We start from the raw sequence: 22281 nt of genomic DNA, 5'->3' as shown, positions 1-22281 counted from the left end.
AAATTGTTTGATGACAAATACTAGTTTAATAATACTAATCCTGGACCATGTTTGGAGTAAGAGTTATTAAGTTCATCATACAGTAGCATTGTTTAACAGAAATGATTAACCATTATCTCTGCCTCACGACTGTAGGTAAGTTTGTAAGCACAGGGAAGTTACATTTGAACAACATGGAAAACGTTTAAAGATAATGGAGCCACTTCTTCCCTTCAGGGTGCCCAGGCTAATAGGAAAACGAAGGCCTCTGGTTTACAACAAACAATGCGAACGTAAATATTAGCCTACATATTACGTAAATATTACATTAAAACGTAAAAATCATGATCGGCTGTGGTAAGACGCCAGACGACATCTACAAGCATGCTTCTGCTCTCCTGTTCAGCTCTGTCATTTTCTGCAGGTGCGTCACGGCCGCTGCCCGGAGCTGACCCTGAGACCGCCAAGCATCCAGGAGTTGTTCGGAGCTCCAGCTGTTGTTGATGATGCAGGTAACTTTCCCACTGTCATTGGTGACGGGATAAAATTTTAACCGTAGCGGCGGGAAAGGGTGTCAAAACTAATCAAACTTTTAGTCAAAACTAATTTGAAGCAAGTGGCCCGAAAACCGGAGCGTAATGACGCGGATTCTTTCCCCCCCTTGTCCTAACCAAATAATAAACGCGACAGACATCAGGACGAATTACACTAAAACTGAGACAGTCTCAAATTACAGAAACATAGAGTAAGCTACCCTGAAGCGCCACGGTAATAGTAGCTACTCATTTCATAAAAGAAAAACAAACGAAGATGCATCAAGGGCGCCCATTAAATTTAGCCCAAGGTGTAGGCTATCTGAAACCGCATGTACTTGTAAATTCATTTGACGGAATTGAACACTAATGCCTGCCGCAGGCTCAGCACCGCGGACAGCTCCACTGCCGCTGATAGCCGCAGCTTCAGCACCTTGGTCAGCTCCGTATTGTTGTCCCCGGGCCATGACGCTTGTAGTGATGGGAAGGATGTGCTATGCTCTCCTGGATTTTAAAAAAAAAAAAAAAAAAAAAAAAGATCACTGAACTTTGGTAGCTTGTCTGTTGTTGAATGTTGAATAAACATGAAAGGGAAGTTAAAAAAAAAAAAAAAAAGTGACAGAGCGATGGGACGAGGATCATCCGTCTAACTATCACTGTCTCTTCCTAGATGGAGAGAACACAGACTTTAAAACAACAGTGCTACTCTCTGTCTCCTCCATTCATTCAGGATGCTCTTGGTTAACATAGCGCTCTTCCCTCTGTGTGTTGACTCTCACAGTCCAGGAGACAGTTTCTCCTTATTTTTCACATCTTGGCTGATTGACTGATATTTTTTCACATTGCAGTCACTTTAGAATCATTGTGTTTTTCTTTTCTCTTTTTCTCTTTCTACTAATGTTGTTTGAAGGCAAAGCTGGCAAGTTGCGTAACTGTTTTATTGTCTCATTGTAAATCAATATTAATGTTAAACTTGCGATGGGCCAGAATCAGCAGCTAAGGTTCCTGTCGCTTTTTCCCTCTTTGATTTTTTCCAATTTCATCTTTATGTGGGAATGTTGATCGCAACATTAGCAGCTAAGGTTTATTACTTCTATCTACACATTAGTTTTAACAATTTAGCAACTAAGGTCACTGAATTTTTTTGTCCATTTATTTATTTATTTATTTTGTTTTATTTTTTTTTTTAATTAATTTATTGGGGCGCCTCGGTGGCTCATCTGGTAGAGCGCGTACCATTAAGGCCTCGGCCTGACCGCCGCGGCCCGGGTTCCGAATCCGCCCCTTGCCCTTTGCTGGATGTCATTCTCTCTTTCTCCCCCCAACTTTCCTGCCACTCTTCCAGTGTGCTATCTTATAAAGGCATTAAAAGGCCCAAAAAAATGTTCTTGACTATATTATCTTCAATATTATTATTATTATCTTCAGGTGTAATATGTAATAAACCAGAGTGCTTGGATTTGCCAGGTAGGGAGCAAGTGCAGAAGCAGCTGTTCATGGCTTGCAGCTCTCATTGACTGTCCCTTAAATTTGAGTGCCTTAATTCTTTTGAATTATAGTTTTCTTCATGTCATGTCATTTTCCTTAAATGACTATTAGACAGACAAAGAGGAAAGTTAGTCTGTACAGTTTTCAAAAGTTTTAGTCCATTATAAAGTCACAAAAATGTCCATGTTACTGAATTCTTCGTGTCAGTGTCTGGAATTGAACAAATTTTGTTAAGCTTCTTTGGGGGATAAAAGCTGTCCTCTTTGGGAAGTTAATGCATGAGACAATCAATAAATCAATCAATCAATTCATGTTCTGTTATACTAATTAATACTGACCAAAACTGTGGGATTATACAAGCAGTTAATGGCCACTCCAGAATTATGAAATAAATGCTTAAGTATATCAGAACTGTGTGTTCTCATAAAGCATTCTTATTTATTTTCTGTGTTTTAATGTTCTTTTAATTTTTTTTTTTAACTTTATCTCAAATTATATATTATGAAAGAATTTTACACATTATTTGTACAATTTAATATAGCACTGTAGTATAAAATGCGCAAAAGAAATAAACTTCCTTTGTCTTAGTTTTCAAGGTGTCCTATAAATCATTGTAACGTACTGTAACATCATGGCATGCTATGGTTGTGTGGTTGCAAGATGACCACAAAAGCCACAACATGTTGGTCTCACAATAAAGTTGTTTTTTCTACTACAAGTGTCACTGAAGTTTTAACTTCTTCATGCTATAGTTGTGACACAAGGCCAAAACCAAAAGAACTAAATATCTTCTCACCAAAATGTTACAGTAGGAGATCTGAAACAGTGTTTGGACCATTAGTTTTACATATTGTATAATATAGTTTAATAAGTATCGTCCTTGTCTACGGCTGTGGAAACTTGCCTTTGGCTTCACAAGCTAGTTTAAACAGAAAATGCTTATACTAAAATATAGTTGTGACACAGGGATTAAAAGTGGCGCTGTTGCCCATTTTTACCCCACTGTTCCATATCTGACCATCTGTCCATCCCTGTCATCTTGGTGACCTTAACAAGTCCTTATTAACTAAACTTTCTTCCCATGTTTGGTAACATTCTTAATAGGGTTATTCATTTATGTGTTTGTTTGTTTGTCTATTTATTGTTGTTTCTTTTCTGTAGCCATGGATATATGTCATAGCCTATATGTTATTGTGTACCCCTCAAATAAAGTAGAAAAACTGACATATAAAAGTCAGACTCAATGCCCAGAGTTTTAACTGAAAATGTCTTACAGAAAAAAAAGAAACATTTTAATGCTTATTTAATGCTGTAAAGTTACATTAGGCCATGTCTCGTGGGCAAAGGAGAGTTTACATGGATATTATTAGCTTATCAACGAGCTATACAAAGAGAACACAATCAGGCTGCATTGTTGAATGTCTTCAACAACAACATTGTTGGTTAAAGGTTAAATTCTCCTCAGTCTTGTGTTAAAAAAAAGGATAGAAACGATATCACATCAAAGCCAATCTCTAGAGATCAAGGCTGGTGAATTCACCTCACATATAAAATGATGGAAGCTCTTATCCAGCTGCGCGTAAACAATGCTCCTCTCCAACACCACAGACTCTCTGACAGGAGGAGTGCCTCTCTCGGTGGACTTCGACAGTCCTGAGGACTATTTCATCTTTATTTTCCAGATTCTCTTCGCCACAGCTACTGTTCTCGTAGCCGGACCTGTGGTCATCGGCATCCTGTCCACCAGAGCGCTGCGCCTCCAGAACAGGTTTATCTTCATGCTGAACACCAGCATCTGTGACACGCTGGTCGGCCTCTCGGTGTATTATCTCGGCCTGCTTGATGTTCAGGAGGGGTATCCTTCAAGAAACGGAACTTATAATATGTTACCTTCTCTCCTTGGGGTCAACATTATGACATTTCTATTCGCACAGTTTGACCGGTATTTTGCCGTTTGCTACCCTTTCATCTACACGCGTTTTTTCACCCGGCGGGTGGTCATCTCCGCAAATGTCTATTGTTGGTTTCACGTCTATGCTCAGTCGATCATCACAAATTTCTTGCCCCTTTCCAAAGCAATACAGCTGTATGTTTTCAGCATCGTCAGTTTACAAGTCATTGTGCTCACTAAAGTGGTCATGACTGTCAAGCTGTACGTTATTGCCAGATTCCAGGTGGAGAGAGACCCCCCCAGCGACGAGAAAGAAACCAAAAAGGAATCATTAAGAATCATCATCTTCGTTGTCATAAGCTTCTTGGTGCTGTGGTGCCCCTCTTTTGTCAATATCGTGCTCAGGCTGATTATAGGGAGAGGGCTGACATTCAGGAACGAGGCCACCAACCTATTCGCCATCATGGCCCGTTTCAACGCCCTGTGCACACCGGCGGTGTACCTGTGGGGGAGCCCGGCTCTGAGGGAGGCCCTGGTCAGGACAGTGTGGGGCAAACTGTGCCCAAGATGCAAGAGGAGGTAAGAGCTTAAATGTCCCTATACTGCTATAAAGAATTCATCCCTTTATATTACCATTAGCAGCTTTAATCTGTTTCCCTCCCCAGAATTGGCTCCTGTCCTGCCAAGGGAAACGGCAAAGGGAGGCCGATGAAGATTCACTGACTGTGAGACGCGTTAACCCGGGACTCCGCCAGCAGCCAAGGGACTGTATGAAAATAACTACAGGGAGAAGGAAAAAAGATTCAAACTTTAAATCTAATCAAAATAAATAAATGCACTTCTTTATCGCGGAGTATGTTGGCCCCGACGGGTTGTTCCTGACACTGAAGTGCAGTTTTCCGGTCTGGTCTGGTCGGGATTTGTGTTCTTTATTTAGGCCTTTTATCAGTTTACTGTTACAGTTAAAGCAAGAAACCCTCGGAATTCACAAATGTGCTTTCCTATTATTAAGAAACAAAAATGCGTCTCTTTTTTTCAAAGCTAAACTCTGATATTGTTTTTTTTTTATATTACAGGAGACGAGGTTGCATTTTTGCAACTGTGGTCGCACATGAACAAGTGTTATGGGATAAGGTTAGAAGCTCTTAGTGTAGAGATAGTTTGTATATTTTGGGTTAAATGTCGAGTTTCGATAATCACCTATTTGTATTATTTATGGGGAGATTACCTCCACAAAGGTCACTCACTCATCTTTCTACTTCAGAAATCCTAAGTTATTTCGACACAGTGGAATATGACATATCCCCGATTAAACGAACACATTTTTCCTATAGCATCACACCAAACGGATATTTTTGCTATGGTTAGGTTCAGTGTATAATAATTATTATTATCATTATCATTATCATTACATTTAAATGGACCAGATAACCAAACCAATCATTTCTAGGTCTTGGTAAAATGCTGATTTTCAGATATGGGGATTTATAAGAGTTTCAGAGAAACTTGTGTAGTGTTGTGAGAAGTTAATGAACACTGCAGAAGCCGAGCGGGGATGTAACATCAATATATTTGACTTTGTTGCTGGACTTTACTTTTTCATCTGTAGTGTTAAAAAGCTTAAGACAGCCTAAACACTCTTTTCTGTGGATTGCGGGAAAATCTGGCTCTGAGAGAGTCAAACTTTTTCTTCGGCTTCAAAATGACTCTTGAAAGTTTTTATTACTACATCAAAACGTTTTACTGCAGTCTGGATGCTGCAGGCCACTGATAGGCGTGATGTTAAAAAGAGACCCTTTGTAAATTCTAATGAACTGACCCCCATCACTATAGCCCAGGTGCACAATGTGGTGGAGCCAGCCTGTGCGTTGTGCTGAAGCTATGTCTGATAACAAACCTGATGCAGCGTTTCACAGATAAATGAGTCGCAGTTAATCACTATCAAATGTCTCTTGTTTGAAATAGAGCTTTGAGTCCACAGTGATATTTCACCAAACTAGACCCACGTCCCACGTCTGTTTTTATTGAGCCATGATCTGACATTGGCAAATGAGACTAACATAATATTTATTATTATTTTGCAGCATTTTGAGTCTTTTTAATTGGGCTATGTCCCTGAAGTCACGGTGCTTAGTTATCGGTTATGTCTATAACTGTAGTCCTAACTGATTACAATTACATATATTTTTAATTTTTAAATGTTACATGTAACTCGTTAGGGATTCTCCAACACTGGTGATGTGGCAGTCTATTCCGATTGGTTTGATTGTTTGTTTGTTTTTACGGTCGTTATCACATATCCTTATATTTTATTTTTATATTTTGATTTTGTTGCGACATCAGGATGTGGACGTTTTGTTTTCTAGGCTAAATGACAGCACAACAAAAGCCGAGTAAAAGCCTAAAACGCTGCCTGAAAGAAGAAAGAAATAAACAGAAGTAGTTGATGTCTTCAAAGGTTAAATTGTCTGCATGAGTCTTGTGTTAAAAAAAAAAAAAAAAGAAAAGGACAGAAACCACATCACATCAAAGCAAATCTCAAGAGATCGAGAGATGGTGACTTCACCTCACAGCCGGTCTCACATATAAAATGAAGGAAGCTCTTATCCAGCTGCGCGTAAACAATGCTCCTCTCCAACATCACACAGTCCATGACAGGAGGAGTGCCTCTCTCGGTGGACTTCGACAGTCCTGAGGACTATTTCATCTTTATTTTCCAGATTCTCTTCGCCACAGCTACTGTTCTCGTAGCCGGAGCAGTGGTCATCGGCATCCTGTCCACCAGAGCGCTGCGCCTCCAGAACAGGTTTATCTTCATGCTGAACACCAGCATCTGTGACACGCTGGTCGGCCTCTCGGTGTATTATCTCGGCCTGTTTGATGTCCAGGAGGGGTATCCCTCAAGAAACGGAACTTATAATGTCTTGCCGTCGCTCCTAGGGGTCAACATACTCACATTTCTGTTCGCACAGTTCGACCGGTATTTTGCCGTGTGCCACCCGTTCATCTACAGCCGCTTCATAACGCGGCAGTTCGTGGTGGGTGTGAACATCTGCTGCTGGGTTTACAACTCCGCTCACCTGCTCGCCAGGAACGTGTTGCCCCTTTCCAAAGCGATCCAGCTGTACGTATTCAGCATCGTCTTTTTTCAACTAATCATCTTCACCAAAGTGGTCATGACTGTCAAGCTGTACGTTATTGCCAGATTCCAGGTGGAGAGAGACCCCCCCAGCGACGAGAAAGAAACCAAAAAGGAATCATTAAGAATCATCATCTTCGTTGTCATAAGCTTCTTGGTGCTGTGGTGCCCCTCTTTTGTCAATATCATCATCAGATTCGTGTTGGGGGGAGGGCTGACATTCAGGAACGAGGCCACCAATGCCTTCGCCATCATGGCCCGTTTCAACGCCCTGTGCACACCGTCGGTGTACCTGTGGGGGAGCCCGGCTCTGAGGGAGGCCACGGTGAGGGCAGTGTGGAGCAGACTGTGCCCAAGATGCAAGAGGAGGTAACAGAGGGAGGGGGGGGAAAAACTGCATATAATATTCCAGATTATATTCAATCTATTTTATGGTGATTTGTATATTATATTATTTGCAATAACTGCTCATTTACATTGTCCATCTTTCTTTAGAGTCGACTCCTGCAATGGGAAGGCGGATACTAAGAAGTCATGGAAATAAAGAGTACCCGGGGACTCCACCCATCCATCCATCCATCCATCCATCCATCCTGCTGTTGACTAGCCTATTTGTCAGTGTCCTGATAAGCAGCTGCTTCCATCAAATGTTAAACTATAGTGCTGTGCTGTAGGTCTGAGGAGTGATGGCGTGCAGTGGTTTGTATTCACGCCGGAGGCAAGTGTGGAAAATCGAAATTATGAAACGAATGGAAAATAAAGTGAAAAATGTTTAGGTTTAATTTCAAAATTGATGAAATTAATTGGGTCTAATGGCACGTCGGGACACGTGGATGGAGTGAGACTGATGTCTTTTTTTTATCCACGTTAAAATGGCAAATGGACTCGGTGTAGTACTTTAATGAGGAGTCACCGGTGCTTCAGTGGTGTTTCAGTCATGTTACATTTCATGGATCTGAGCGGTGCTGTCAGCAGTGTCGCTGTCCGTGCTGTGTGGTTCTGAATCGCAGTTAGATTTTTAAACAATAGCCTGTTGAGCACACAAATCAAATGTTGACGTTTGGGATGTTTTTTTTTTTTGTTTTTCCAGTTATGGTGTGTATTCTGTAATGGCTTTGAGATTTCCCGTTCTGGCCTTAAGCTTTCACACAGCAGCTAAACTTTTGCGGGGGTCTGTGGGTAGAGCCAACAACCAGTTGGAGATAAGTGTACCTGGCTTTCCTCCGTGGATTTAATGAGTTTAGTTATAGGCCACGACGACGTCTACGATCCCCATATGCCAAGTGAATAAAAATATACAAATCCTAAAAAAAACCTCTCTGATAAAAATATCTATTTTAAATCTATACATAAATAAACAACTAATAAATAACAGGCGTATTTTTTCATCATCTTCTTTTTTCTCCAACTGAAAGAGCTTGAATGGAAGTACTTCTGACATATTTCATTTTTTATTCATATATGAACGAAATGTTCGTTGTGAAAAGGTTATCTGAAATGACTGTTAATTGTTTGGGTTGAGGCCTTTGTTAACTTCATATACTAAACCTCTTTTACTTCATGGAAACACACAGGCCAACACACACAGCAGATGACCTCAGATTAAATCTCCCAGACTCAAACTCATTAAGAAATTAAACAAAGGGAAATGTGAACTTCAAACAGCCGTTCTGGACCTCATGTACTTTGAGCAAAAATCAATAAGAAATTGGGCCTTACAGAAGCTAAGAACAACTTACTGGTCTTATATCAATGTGTGATTGATATAAGACACGAACACATGCAGTTTAGCAAGAAAATGTATCAATGACATTGACTGGTCCATAAGAGTAACTGTACAGGTATTGTATGAAGCTGCTAACAGTGAATGTGCTCTTTAATGTACAGTGTTTTGAACTGTGCACTCTAATCCACTTTGTCACCTCTTTATATGATTCATAGTATCCCGGTGTACAGCCTGTCACATACACTACATGGATCAATGTGGTTTATAGACCTACTTATATTAGCAATCAGTTCCTGACTAAGCCCAAGATCTCTGAAGACAAGGGAAAAACTCATCGAAAATTATGAGAAACCTCATTATGGGAAATTCAAGACAACTAACCCTCCCTTTGTAAATGACTTGGGGTGCACTAAGAGTTGTACATGAGCAATGACAATTACATATATGAAAGAAAACCGCTCCCATTAACAGACAGTCCAATAAAATGCAAGTGCAGTATTGGTTTAAATCCAGCAAATTGAATGTAATAATTCTAATATTTGTAAACAATGGACAGGTAAAACCCCAAGTACAACAGGCTTTAGATGAATTCAAACTTTTCTAAACCACTTCACTAAGGACTCATTTTAGAGGAATACGTTATCTGATGAAAACAAGGAACATATTTGAAATGTTTATCAACTTGAGGATTTAACCCAGACAATACACATCTGCTTACAAAACCATACAAACAGGTGTGTTCATTGGTAAGCTGTGCTCAGTGACTTTGTGGATGCCGCAGGTTCAGGACCTTGGTCAGCTTCACGTTAGTGGGTAGGTTTTAAGCAGGAGGCTTAAATCCACATATAAGGCATGCTCCTGTCAGCATCAAATAAATTATTGTCTCGAAGTCTTTCAATTTTTACAAGAGAAAATTAACAATGAATTCAAGGAGAAAAAAACATTTAAAAGGCTATTAAAACAGACAAAGTTGAGGGGATGTTTTGTTGGTGTATTTTCATCAGTTATCAGCCTACCACTGTCACAACTTTAAAACAAGAGTGGATCTCTATTTCACAGTTCAGTCACTCACATCGTGATCATGATTTTCCCACCTTGGCTGGTTCTGTCACATGTGGTTTCATTAAATCACATCTGCCATGAAGACAATATCGGTTTATATTTATGCTGAACACAAGTATATGTGTGTTTCTATCAATTTCTCTTCGACTTACTTTCTAAAAATGGGACTATCTATCTAATGTCACAATCCAATATTAAATTAAACATGAAGCTAACATCACATTTAACTAAATAACCTGGCTATTGACTTTTCAAGTACACTGTGTTTTGAATAAGACAATAACATCTGAATACCGACAGCTTGATTGGGATTTTTAATAGGGCAATAAGTGAAAGGCATTTCTAAGGGGAGGAGACAACAAAATGGTATACTTTCAGTTTCTGCTGATTACACAAAGAACAGCAATTATCTGTGTATTTGGTAATAAATTGGGTATTTATATATCCCTAATAAAGGTTTATTTTAATGGTGGAAAATCTCCATTGCAATTTCACTGCTACATCCATGTTAACATCTGTGTAGAGCTGACATGGGAAGTTGTAACAATCACTGTAACATACCTGGAAGAAAAAGCAAATTGCTGCAAGAGGTTACATTCGAAGAGTGAAATCTAAAACTCAAATTCTGTTGAAAATAAACCATGTGGGATATGAGGAAAATATAAGATAGAGTTCCAGATGGAGACATGATTGCTCGAGTGCATTTTGAGACTTTTTAATTAAAACAAAACTCCAATGATTTATAACTTTCCCTTTGAATTCTTATATGAAATGTTCAATTTTTTGTGCATTATTTTACCACATTAAATTACAAAGAATGTTATTTTAATAAACCTAAGTGCAGCTATATTCCATATAAAATCCTAGATGGAGCATAATTATTTTTTTTTCAATTGACCAGCTGGAGCACTGCAATTAATGTTTGAAAACTTATTGCAACACTGGTTTCTGTTTGTTCCCACATTATTTGTGTTATTGTTGCAATGTGGCTTCTAGTCACCGGTTGCGATCTTTGAAAGCTTCAACTTTATTCACATTGAATGTGTAAAATAGGTGGTTCACAGGGATAGCCTGTAGGACCATGATAATGTGGGGGGAAAGTCCTCCATTAGGGGTGAATTGTAACATTTTTTCTGCAGTGCACTGCAAGTAATACAGGATCCCCTACACTGGCCAGTACTGCTTGGAGCTTTACAAGAGCTGTTCTCCTGGTTACTTTGGGCAGAGAACAACAGATGTCTTAAAATTACATATTCTATTTACTTTGTAGCATTGTCATATTATCATAAACTGTAATTGTTTAGGAAGGTTATCCAACCTATCGCATTTTATTATCTTTACTTTGTAATCATAATGTCAATCTTGTTTATCTAAACTATTATGCACACACTGCTCTGGATAAAGAGTAATGCAAAATATTTTAAATGTAGTAAGTAATAAAATAATAAAGGGCAACTGGTGAGTACAGTAGCGTGGGTGAATGAGCTTCAGTCACAAGTGGAGAAAAATGTGTGTATAGCCTTTAAAGTTTTATAGATGTGTACCTCAGAAAGGCAATAAATGACTGCTATGCAGAAAGTTCATTTTATATTTATTTGTCATAAGAAAAAGAACGTTAACTTCTGATCAGAGTGTTATAGTTCATGCAGATAAACAGGAATTTATTTACATTATTACACTGAGACTACATTCCCAAGCTGTGTTGTAGTAAAGTATGGCATATGCTAGCATGGGCTGTTGTTTTGTTTTTTTCCCATAATGGCCTACGAAACCACTTGTACTATTACACAAGGCAGATGAAACTGTGCACTTCAACCTGTACATGCTGTATTAATGCATATGGAATTTTCCAGTTTCAGTTCATGTGAACACAAGTTTCTGGAGACTGCTCCTCCACAAGACTCATATGACCACTGACTAATTATTCAGCTGTACACTGAGCATAAGTATGTTTCGTGTTCCTGTATCGTCTTCCTGTCTGTCCTGTCTGAGAGGTTTACCAATAGGTTTATTCCACATGGCTTCAGCGGCATGTGCGTGTGTGTGATCTAATCATGTGTCCTTATGTCAATTTTATTGGTTCACCACTAGTGCGTGTGTTAACCTCCAACAAAGATTTTCCTGGCAAGCCTGTGAAGTTATTCACTGCTGACATAATATGCACTGATGAAAAAATGGTGACTGAGTGAGGAAGTGGATGACATTGTGAGTGTGTCACTTCTACCACAGCGTCCATGGTGGTTGCTTAAGTGGGAATGAGGCCAGAGAGGAAACATTGACGGGAATGGAAATGACAGCCCACGGCAGTGCTTGTCTCTGAAGAGATCGTCTGATCATCATCCTAGAATACAAGGAGAAGGGGAGAAAAAGTCATTAATATCACAAAATGTATTGAATTCATCTTAAATATAGTAAAACAGCTCTTAATGACTGCATCTGTGTATCCGTCTTACCCATCACGTCCCAGCAAAAATAGAGCAGGTATGCTTGGTTTGGCAGTGGTTCCATCAGTGATCATATCAAGGTACTGACTGTCATTATCCACTGCATTATCAGCAATCAGCACAGCTTTGCCACCTGCTTCCTCCACATGTCGCGCCTTTTGTACAAAGGAGCAACCTCTGGAGAAAAACAGACAAAGAAATGTAAGAAACTACTTAAAAATGTGACAGCAAAAACAAAGTGTACTACACCTGTTGTCACATATTTATTCAAACTCTATTGTCCCATAGAGGCAGTTTGATTTGCATAGCTTCCAGTAGAACATTCCAAAAATACAATGTCTCCAACCATAATTTACATGTGGCATCATTTCATCTATATGTAACCTTCACACAGAAACCCTGTGTCTGACACCCGAATTACACTAAATATTCAACATTGGTAGCCTTAAGAGGGCTAGACTTCTACTTTTTTTTGTTTTTATTCTAGAGCTAACACATGACTTGCACCTACAATACAGCAATCAAGAACAGAAACACACCTAAGCGTATGAAAGTTACCTTACTAGCAGCCTACTCAAACGTCTCCATTTCTTACAGCCACAACCTGTGGCTGTTTATCTTAAGCTTAGTCTCAGGCCACAGCTTCAATTAGTTTCTTTCTCCACCCCTAAACTGATAAATGGATCCGTCTAAGCTTACAGATCCAGTTTGCAGGTTCCACTATAGGTGCTGAAGTATGTTTGCATACCCTCTTTCCACCAGGATTACTTGTCCCTGAATGATGTCTCTGTCCTTCAGGTCTGAGCAGCCGTCTAAAGGATCTGCTGGCACCAGAAAAATCTCATCATAAGATGATGTCTGGCAGCCAAGGGAGAGAAGAGTAATGGGATTAGAGGTGGGTGCACATGTGTGTGTGAGGCTTGACAATCCTTTGGACAACAAATTGAATTCAAATGAGGAAAGTGCATTTACAAAATCTCCTCCAAAGTCTCTAGCAGGTGCTGCACTGAAGATGTACCCTATCTCCTCTGGACTGATGACCCGGAAATACAACAGTTCATTGATCCCAAGACCTGGAGAAGTCCAAAAGAGGAAACACTTACCACGACTAGCTTAGCTCAGCGGTGTGAATAACCAATATGCAGTCAGTGCTGGTTATTCACAGCGGCAGTATGAAATGGGAAGGAAACTCACAGGAAATACGAAACTGTACACTAACACACTTGACCTCACATGTGACTAACCGTGTAAAAGAGCGTGTGCGCTCAGCCAATCTACACGTCTATAAACAGCGGATGAATAAAAGCTTTAGCTAACGCCGGCCGTTAGCTAAATTAGCTGTTTACTAGCATTTGAAACCCGCCTCCGTCTTAATGACTGTTCCTCTCACCTGACAGGCGACTGAACTGCATGAAAACACTCCACAGGTACAAAACTAAAGCTGCTGTCCGAAGAACCTCTGCCATGTTCAAGACATTTGCAAAGTCACAAAGAGGAGACTTCAGTGTGGCTGTGCATTTGGCAGCGACATTTGGTCCATGTGTAGCGTTACTTATCGCTACGCCAGTGAACAACAGATCGGCCGGTTTGCAGCCGCAGCCACTCTTCCTGTCATGCGCATGCGTATATTGTAAAACCGGATTAACGCGCTAGTGGGCCGTGGGGCAAAAATGAGCTGTTGGGGCCCCCTCAGCCTCCACCGTCCCGCTTCTACAACCACCACACCTCTGTGCAGTGAGGAGCATATACTCAATCTAGCCTATTAAGCAAAATGCATTTAATGCATTATGTAGGTCTACATTCATTCTCAGTGAAACCATTGGTTTCACTAAAAAAAAAAAAAAAAAAAAAAAAAAAGTATTCAGTCATGTTAGTCATATGAAAACACCTACTGCTGTTCTGGAAGCATTTCCTGAATTACCAAGCCTCTCAATAATGAACAATAATTTTAAGAATTTTAACCTATTCGTGTGCCTTTGTTTCCGAATCCGAACAAAGATGGAAGCCTGCTGGCTACCTGGACAAAAACAGAGTCGAAGTCTGGTAAACAGACTGAAAACCTTTTTTTTTTTTTTTTTTTTTTTTAAAAATCTTTTCATATTTGAAAAATACAAACCATTTTAATAATAATAAAAAAGAACATTATAACCTTTGTGATGGTATAGATTTATTGCATGGTTGTTGCATTAAACTGCATTCATGTATGTACCTCACAACTGGCACCAAACTATAATTCACAGAACAATACAAGTAAGGCCTTCTTCATTTCAGAGCTTTTAGATATTCAGTTTAAAATTTTTGATCAAGCACTTGACAAGTGCAGTGTTATACACCAGAATTTTCCCATTATTATTGACCATCTTCTTTTTAAGATGACCGGCTCCTCTTAGCATCTTTGTTCCTTTTTTTCTTCCTTCTTTTTTTGCAGTTGTCCAAGGACCCTGATGGCAGCTCAGGACAGCAGTATTTTGCTGTATTCCTGCAACGGCACAACTTCTTTTTCCCACTGATCACCTGCAATGAGTTAATGACAGATTAGGGTCTGAAATGGTAAGTATTCAGTTTATCTTTGCAAATTCTGGCTATAAATATCAAGAATGAATCCTATTAAAATCCTTAATATTTTGAGTTACTGTTTGGTCAGTGCCATGCAATATTAAATTACTTTCACACTAGAGCATGTTATTTCTCTGCATAACAGTATAATTTACTGCTCAAACTTAAAGCCAAGTCAGCTCCAGCTGTCCGAGGTCGGGCTATCTGCAGGGAAAGAATTTTACCTGTCGACAAGCTATCAGCAAATAAATTTCAGGAGTATCTAAACGTATACTGCATTTTGTAGCAGGTTCAGTGAATAACAGATGGCAAAATTTCCAAAACAATTTTACGAACTATATGAAAAAAACCCCACACAAATATGGAATCTACGATAGCAATATAGCCATATAGTTAATTTCTATATAGTTGGTGCCTTAGAGGGTCTGCATAGTTTTTTACAGGCTTATCACTGAAGAATGACAAGAATGAAAATATTGATATTCTAAAACTGAAAGTGTTAGCATTATAGTGTATCTGACAGCCACTGAGAAAGAGTGTCTCCTTGTTAGCCTTACTGTCTCATTTGTATTTGTTCTGCCTCTTAATAAAATGTTGGATCACAAGGACTCCTCAATAAATGCCAGACGTGTAATTGTGGGTTTTGCTACTTAAACTAGGTGGTAGTTTTAAACGAAATTAAAAGTATTCACTTCTGAAAATTTACTATTGCACATTCATAAGCAGCTAAAAAAGAGCTGAACATCATTCATACCCTCTAGTCTTTAATAAAGAGTAACTTGCTTAAACAATAACTCAGAGGAGCTGGTATACATTAAAAGTGATAAGTAATCATGATAAGCTAGATAGCTACAGCCATTCTAATTGTTACTGGAGTATTGTAACTCACATAATACTGATGAGTTACTAAAACTGCTAGCATCTAATTTTGTTTTTTTTTTTGGTATATAACAGTGATTCCTTTTTAACATAATTCTTTAATAGAAGCTCTTGTATTTATTATTTTCATACAGCTGACCTCAGAAATAAAATCTGCCGCTTTGACTTTAGACTGGTTTAAAAATAAAGGAGCATGAAGAATACGCACTCAGTGACTAAGATTTCAAATATTTTGTCCACAGCCTTGTGCATAAAGTGCATAAATGTGGTTTGACACTGAATTACATTGAAGGGGATTTCTATTTGTTTGGTCAGTAAGTGTACACATGCAATGAGCAACACATAAATGAAGAGGGAACATATATAAGGAAGGAAGCAACATGCTCTTTTAATAGCCATTTGTTTTGCACAGCACAAAAGCACCAAAACACAGCAACGCCAACACACTTAGTCTGAGATAACTGTGACACATGATGAAACATGATGTGTGAATTTCTATCTCAAGTGCAGACTGAACTGGGTTCCCACAGCTGAAATTCAAACTTAATTTCTGATGCATCTCTGATACAAGTTATGTATTCATGTAGATACCCTTATATTTTAATGTCAAGGATGAAGTTTTGTGCTAAAATGGACAAAACTGTGGAGACCAATTTAAAGTATTTGAAAATAAAAACAACCCCACCTGGCTTTTTCTTTTTTTTTCATGTGGATTCACAGAACTGTTTGTGTTGTAAACTGGAAGGTAACAGTCACTGTACAGTACAAATGTCCAGTGTATTCATTTCCTAGAAACCTTGAGTAGCCCTCACAAGGATTTCTGGTGTTTACCAGACCCCAAATTGGGAAACAGTTGTGCTATTGTTATCAAGAAAAGTCTTTCCTTAAATTTTTGTGTGCATGAATTACTATAAATAATAAATATATTTGACTATAGTCATAAATAAAAATAAATAATAAATGTACTGATGTGCATATTGATCGTCTATCATAAAACAAAACTCTTCATTATTACTGAGCTTCTGGTGAGAGCTGTGCTATCGCTTGGCCAAGGGGAGACAGCCAGAAACACACAATGAAAACTGATATGTTAGAGGACATGACAGGAAATTGTAGACATGTACGAACAAGGAAAGAGCAGGAACACACAGTGCTGGGTTCAAATAAAGTCAGCAGGTTACATTTTTCCAAGGAGTCCACTGGCTCCAGTTTGAGAGCACCAACGCATCTCTGGAGCGAACCCTCAGCTTGTTGATCTTCTTCGGTATCAGAGTGGAGACAGAGTGTTCGACCTAAAGTCAGACAGATGGCACAATCAGAAAACAAACTGCAATGGAGAGAATGACAGACACTAGAATGATGACCAGACTTTGTTTCATTGAAAACTCGTACCTTGCCATTATCTTTCAACTCGTATTCAACCTCATGCTGCAGACTGAAGAAACTGTGAGGACTAGACCAGCTAGATGGTGGCTCAACGGTCACATTCAGTTTCTGCCCCACCTCCTGGCACTTGACAATCTGGGGACTATCGGGTTGAACTTGACAGAAGAAAAATCAAAGTTAAAAATGAAATTTTACTTTTTGTTTACCTCAAACCTTGATACTCTCTTGCTGAATGCTTTTTAATGTAGCTCAGTTTCACTCTGCTTACTGATGTCTCTGAGAAAAAATTTCTTGGTCCTCCTGAGGATGGAGCGGTGAGCGATGGCCTCAACAGTGAGTTCAAGCATGGTGGTTTCCTCAGCGAAGGGTGAGAGGGAGTGGGACAACTCAAAGTGTAATTCCCCATTCAGGAGCTGATGTGTACTGCTGACCCAGTGACATGACTTCCCGCCTGCCCTGCTACAGAGGAAAGCAGTAAAGCAGACACTTAGTGAAATATGTAACTGAGATAGGTTGCATTCTTTCTGCTTTTAGGTCTAGCTTTTTACACTCTGGGCAGTAGTTTGGACTCTTTACTAAAAACTGTGTGTTTTTTTTATTTACCAGTCACTCCCCAGTCCAAGGCGCACTGCTGTGTATTTAGTTTTGTACCAGTTACAGCTGAAGGTACAGTTGTAAGACTTTGCCCAACATCTGATGAGAGAATCTAGAAAGACACACACATAGGTGAACAAAAGTTTAACATAAAATGTTTAGACTTTGTCACACCAAGAAATAAAGAGAAAATACTGATGAATGTAAGACATCTACAGTGCATCCAGAAATTCTTCAGACACCTTCAATTTTTGCAATGTTGGAGCCTCATGCTAATATTGAAAAATATTTTTTTTGTCATCAATCTACATTGAATACCACACAATGACAGAGCAAAAACAGATTTTTTTTTTTTGAAAAGGAAAAATTTAAATATCACATTGACATAAGTAAATCTAACTAAGGTGCCTCCCATTTCTCTTCATCATTTTTGAGATTAAGCTGAAGTAGAAAAATCTCAAGCCAAATTTCAATTTTCATAGCAAAGGGTCTGAAGCCTCATACCAGTGTGATATTTCAGTTTTTCCTTTTTAATAAATTTGCAATAAAAATTAAAAAATTGTGTTTTTTGCGCAGATTGATAAGAGAAAATATACTTCTTTTTTTTTTTTAGCATAAGGCTGCAAAATAACAAAATGTGAAAAAACTGAAGGGGTCTGAAAACTTTACAAATACGCTGCATGTTGGAAGACCATCACAGCATGACTCACAGTGTGTTAACTTTCAATTTCCTTCTCTGTCCAGAGAGAGAGAGAGAGAGAAATATTCCACCCAGACTCACAGGCAGGGATTTCGACCCTTAACTTGAGTTTTGTTGTTTACTGTATATGTACAATAGAATAAATGACAAATGAAATGAGCATCTCACCTAACTCGTCTTCCTCCTCAGCCTCCAGCAGCAGATAGGTTGATGACAACAGCTCTTCTTCTCTCCAGCAGCTGTAATTTCCCAGAACGGGTGCATCTACATCTGACACCTTCAGATTTTTGCCGTCCTGCTGGATAATGTCATCCAAATCGTCGTCATCATTTAACGTCCAGTTGACAGGTCCATTGATGTTTGTCCTGCAGGTGAGTGTGACTGGCTCTGGGTCATCCTTTTTTGCCACAACAACTACAAAAACACAAAGAGAGACATACACATGCACAAAAACACATATATTAACATGTAACAATTAACAGATTTAGAATCACTTCAGATATGGAAAAATTCATATTAAAAAAAAATATGTGGACCATAAATGAGACGTACAGCTTTCTGGAAAGTGGTTGAGTCCATGTGTTCCTGTAGGGCTGATGAGCAGAAGCCCAAATATCCACAGTGACAAAGTCTTCTGAGGGATTGAGTGACAACAAGAGGAGAGGATTATTGAAAACGATCCATTACTTGCATTAAATCCAACAGAGAAACAAAACCAAAATCTGTTCATGAGAGATTTCAGTTGGCTGAATGCTGAAAAAATATGATAACGCAAAAATAAACAGAATAGCAAACTACCGTGCTATTATTTACCATATACAATCAGATGCCACATCAACTGGCCAAATAACAGTAAGTAAGATTTTTTTAAAATAGGGCTGTACAGCATCTTGAGCATCTTCCTTGCTCTGACTGCCAGTAGTTAGTTCTTACCATTTGGATGAAATGACACTGTAGTGATGCTATAAAAAAAATCAAGAGCAGAAGTTCAATCGTAGAAGTTCTGATGACTGTGTGCTCTGACAGACCACTGAGCTTCATTTTTATATCTTTGCATACAGCATACATCATCGACACCATAGTCATCAGTCATGCCACCTGTGGAGGTGTGAAAGAAACTCAGATCATAGACTGATTAGAAACATATTAACAGAGAAGGTGGCCAGTTCTGCGGTCAGTGTTGTCGGTGCATTTCCTCTGCAGTGTTTTGCAAGTCAAATTTGTTAACAGATGAACTGTGAGTTTCAAATAAAGGACTGAGAAGAAGAGATAAGGAGTGTGGGTGTTCAGCGGGGTGGGGGCTTACCATCAGCCTTAAAATACTGCGGCATGACACAGTGTATCTGACACGCTATATCTGATTAACACACACACACTCACACGCATGCACGTGCACGCACGTGCACGCACGCACACACTCTCTCACACACACACACACACACACACACACACACACACACACAGCACAGATGTCAAGGAACAGAACATATACATTTTTCTTTTACAAATGTTTATCTCATTTAAAATGCTAAGATTCACTGCTTCATGCTTCTTCTCTGGAGATATTTGCTGTTTTTTTTTGTTTGTTCTGTTTTTTTGTTTTTTGTTTGTCTTTTTTTTACTTTAGAACGATAGCAACTTGAAGATTTTTCAGATTGTTGGTTGCACAGAACAAACAATTTGAAAAGGTCAGCTTGGGCTTTGTAAAATTGTTAGGGACATTTTTTTTCTCCTTCTCCCTCACACTTTATAGACCAAATGATTGATCGGTTAATAGAAAAATGAATCTGTAGATAAAAGATCATTAGTTGAAGCCTTACAAGAGACACTGTGTGTGAGATATATACTGTATGTACTTTCACATTAATGATAATATTTCTCTGATCCCAAATCTGAATAATTATAATAATCTCAATAATTCTGAGCCTTGATCCTGAACTGAAATCCCAGAAATAACTTCCCGATAACGTAGTATCCTGATAAAGAGAAGGCCAACGAAAATGCTCTTCTTTCAAAGGTTTTCCCCATCATACCATCTTTGTGAAGACATTTGATATCCCTAAGCTCATGTCTTCAACATACAAACCTTTACACTGGAAAAGAGATGGGGAAAAGCAACAGGACTTTCCCTGCCCATTAGTCATGGGGCTACCCATTTTTTTTTTTTTTTTGGGCCAAATGTCATGAAAGGACTAATAGCAGCCTTTTAGGTCACACATACACAAATCATCTGATAGTATCAGGTGTTAACCACTGGGTGAAGTAATTCCATTATAAACAAAGCCTTGTAATTCATGTGCTGGGAAGGCTGCATTGGTATTTGGTGTTAAAAATCTTCTTTGTCCTCTTACAGTTAGGTAGGTAAGTACCTCATAGTGTTTATTTAAATTTATTCACCCTATGACATGATCGTAATCCTATTGCTGATTTAAAATTCTGCGAAAACTCTGAGGTCATATGAACAGAGAAAAGCTGGTTTCAAGTTTCAGTTCTTTAAAAGCCTAACAAGCATTATTCATTGATGCGTTATTGAGAAGACATTCATGTACTTGAACAACATTTCTCAATAAATACAGCGATTGTGGTCAATGCTCACTCTATTGATAATGTGTTGTTAATGCTGACCTCTACAGTGGTCTGGACTTGATGAGAAATGACCATGGAGGGATAATACCATATTAAATATACTGTTCTACCACTGAACTTATAATTTTATATTTTACAGTTATAGTGCTGGGAATTTCAAGTAAAATAAGTTTATATAGGCCACTAAGATTTTTTGAAGAAGTTTATTTGAGTTTTGTTGGTTTCATTAAAGTTGTGAATTTTTTTTCATTTAGCATGTTTCTTTGATTCAAGTGAAATATTTTCAATAAGTGATTTTATTTTGAAGTTCAGATAGTTTTGAGTCACCCAACTCTTTTTCCACTTAAAGATGATTAACTGTGAACAAAACCACAAAGTCCCATCTTGTTCTGGGTGTTGCTGGGATATGAATATACAAATAAAAATAAAAAAACTGTTGTAGTTTACACAGTGTTCAGATCTATGTCAAGCTCACTTCAGTTCAGATAATGGAAAAAAACATCAAAGCTGTCAAAGGGGTCAACAACAGTTTCAAACAACAACAGAAACAACAGATTTCATCAATGTCATATATGAGAACTTGTTATCTCAGTGTGTATTTCCTTTACGCTCCTGATTCAGAAGAACTTTTTAAACCCTGTCATGCATGAAACCCACAGCATACAGTTCATCGTGAAACTACTCTGTCACGATTATCAACGTATTGAGCATCGCAATTGGTGTAAATGACCCAACTGCACACTGCAGTTCACATGATGTGGACTTTGTGTTTGTAATGTAATTGTTATGTTGTTCTTGTGTTGTTTTCTGTGAACAAGGTTTATTTGGGGAAAAGACTATGTATTTATGTAAAACACAGAAACTGTAAAAAGGAATAAACACACAGCAACACACAGCACTAGGAAACAAGTGATGAGGGAATGGGGAGAGACGGCTATGGTAGGAGTTTCGCTCCCATCAAGTGGTGTAATGGCAGGAATAGGGTGACTGTACTGCTGATGTAAAATCCCCTTATGCATAAAAATTATGATCTTTGAAAACTCCACTATGTGGCTCATGTTTCAGTGATTAATACATTATCACATAAGATGGAAAATCAACTCCAATTACTGATTCATGACACAGTGCAGAGGAAGACCATTCAAGGTGTATGACAAAGATACTTCTGTTTAGTTTTTGCTAGTTGTAGCTTGTGTAATGCTCTAGCTCTCAATTTTGAAATAATTGGCTAAATTGCTACTCCTGTGATTTGACAGAGTCTGTAAAATTTAAGAGATTTACGAAAGGACATCATAATCAAAGGCGGTGTTATAGTGGT

General features: G+C 38.6%; 4 protein-coding genes across 4 annotated transcripts; 2 read left to right on the top strand and 2 right to left on the bottom strand.

The window, feature by feature from the left end:
• Positions 1–3546: 3546 nt before the first annotated feature.
• Positions 3547–4685, top strand: LOC139623463 (trace amine-associated receptor 2-like). The gene is made up of 2 exons (XM_071481697.1): positions 3547–4470; positions 4557–4685. The coding sequence occupies exons 1-2, from the start codon at positions 3587–3589 to the stop codon at positions 4612–4614; spliced, it is 942 nt and encodes a 313-aa protein (XP_071337798.1). The 5' UTR covers positions 3547–3586; the 3' UTR covers positions 4615–4685.
• Positions 4686–6524: 1839 nt separating this feature from the next.
• On the top strand, positions 6525–7747 carry LOC139623474 (kappa-type opioid receptor-like). The gene is made up of 2 exons (XM_071481703.1): positions 6525–7399; positions 7526–7747. Exons 1-2 carry the CDS (start codon positions 6543–6545, stop codon positions 7572–7574), a joined length of 906 nt encoding a protein of 301 aa, XP_071337804.1. The 5' UTR covers positions 6525–6542; the 3' UTR covers positions 7575–7747.
• A 3645-nt stretch (positions 7748–11392) lies between these two features.
• On the bottom strand, positions 11393–13888 carry LOC139624411 (protease-associated domain-containing protein 1-like). The gene is made up of 5 exons (XM_071483507.1): positions 13653–13888; positions 13235–13335; positions 13011–13120; positions 12272–12439; positions 11393–12159 (listed from the first exon to the last, which is right to left on the bottom strand). Exons 1-5 carry the CDS (start codon positions 13726–13728, stop codon positions 12039–12041), a joined length of 576 nt encoding a protein of 191 aa, XP_071339608.1. The 5' UTR covers positions 13729–13888; the 3' UTR covers positions 11393–12038.
• Positions 13889–14410: 522 nt separating this feature from the next.
• il12b2 (interleukin 12B 2) lies at positions 14411–19500 on the bottom strand. The gene is made up of 8 exons (XM_071481696.1): positions 19311–19500; positions 18930–19011; positions 18546–18791; positions 17687–17789; positions 17352–17542; positions 17090–17238; positions 16879–16989; positions 14411–14776 (listed from the first exon to the last, which is right to left on the bottom strand). The coding sequence occupies exons 1-8, from the start codon at positions 19461–19463 to the stop codon at positions 14630–14632; spliced, it is 1182 nt and encodes a 393-aa protein (XP_071337797.1). The 5' UTR covers positions 19464–19500; the 3' UTR covers positions 14411–14629.
• Between the last annotated feature and the right edge of the window lie 2781 nt (positions 19501–22281).

This window comes from Trachinotus anak, unplaced genomic scaffold, assembly GCF_046630095.1.
Source record: "Trachinotus anak isolate AG129_WGS33_773 ecotype Australia unplaced genomic scaffold, CSIRO_AGI_Tana_v1 ptg000008l, whole genome shotgun sequence".
Lineage (NCBI taxonomy): Eukaryota > Metazoa > Chordata > Actinopteri > Carangiformes > Carangidae > Trachinotus > Trachinotus anak.
Note: the sequence above shows the minus strand (reverse complement) of the source record. Positions and strands in the feature narration are given on the sequence as shown.

Excerpts from the sequence above, each read along its gene's own strand:
- LOC139623474 (XM_071481703.1), top strand. The coding sequence starts at position 6,543 with ATGACAGGAGGAGTGCCTCTCTCGGTGGACTTCGACAGTCCTGAGGAC. Across the intron at positions 7,400-7,525 it reads TGCCCAAGATGCAAGAGGAG|AGTCGACTCCTGCAATGGGA; the intron begins GTAACAGAGGGA and ends ATCTTTCTTTAG.
- il12b2 (XM_071481696.1), bottom strand. The coding sequence starts at position 19,463 with ATGACTATGGTGTCGATGATGTATGCTGTATGCAAAGATATAAAAATG. Across the intron at positions 18,792-18,929 it reads CAACCACTTTCCAGAAAGCT|TTGTTGTGGCAAAAAAGGAT; the intron begins GTACGTCTCATT and ends GTGTTTTTGTAG. Across the intron at positions 14,777-16,878 it reads AGTGGACTCCTTGGAAAAAT|GTGATCAGTGGGAAAAAGAA; the intron begins GTAACCTGCTGA and ends AACTCATTGCAG.
- LOC139623463 (XM_071481697.1), top strand. The coding sequence starts at position 3,587 with ATGCTCCTCTCCAACACCACAGACTCTCTGACAGGAGGAGTGCCTCTC. Across the intron at positions 4,471-4,556 it reads TGCCCAAGATGCAAGAGGAG|AATTGGCTCCTGTCCTGCCA; the intron begins GTAAGAGCTTAA and ends TTCCCTCCCCAG.
- LOC139624411 (XM_071483507.1), bottom strand. The coding sequence starts at position 13,728 with ATGGCAGAGGTTCTTCGGACAGCAGCTTTAGTTTTGTACCTGTGGAGT. Across the intron at positions 13,121-13,234 it reads GAGACTTTGGAGGAGATTTT|ACATCATCTTATGATGAGAT; the intron begins GTAAATGCACTT and ends CTTGGCTGCCAG. Across the intron at positions 12,440-13,010 it reads GTAATCCTGGTGGAAAGAGG|AGGTTGCTCCTTTGTACAAA; the intron begins GTATGCAAACAT and ends GTTTTTCTCCAG.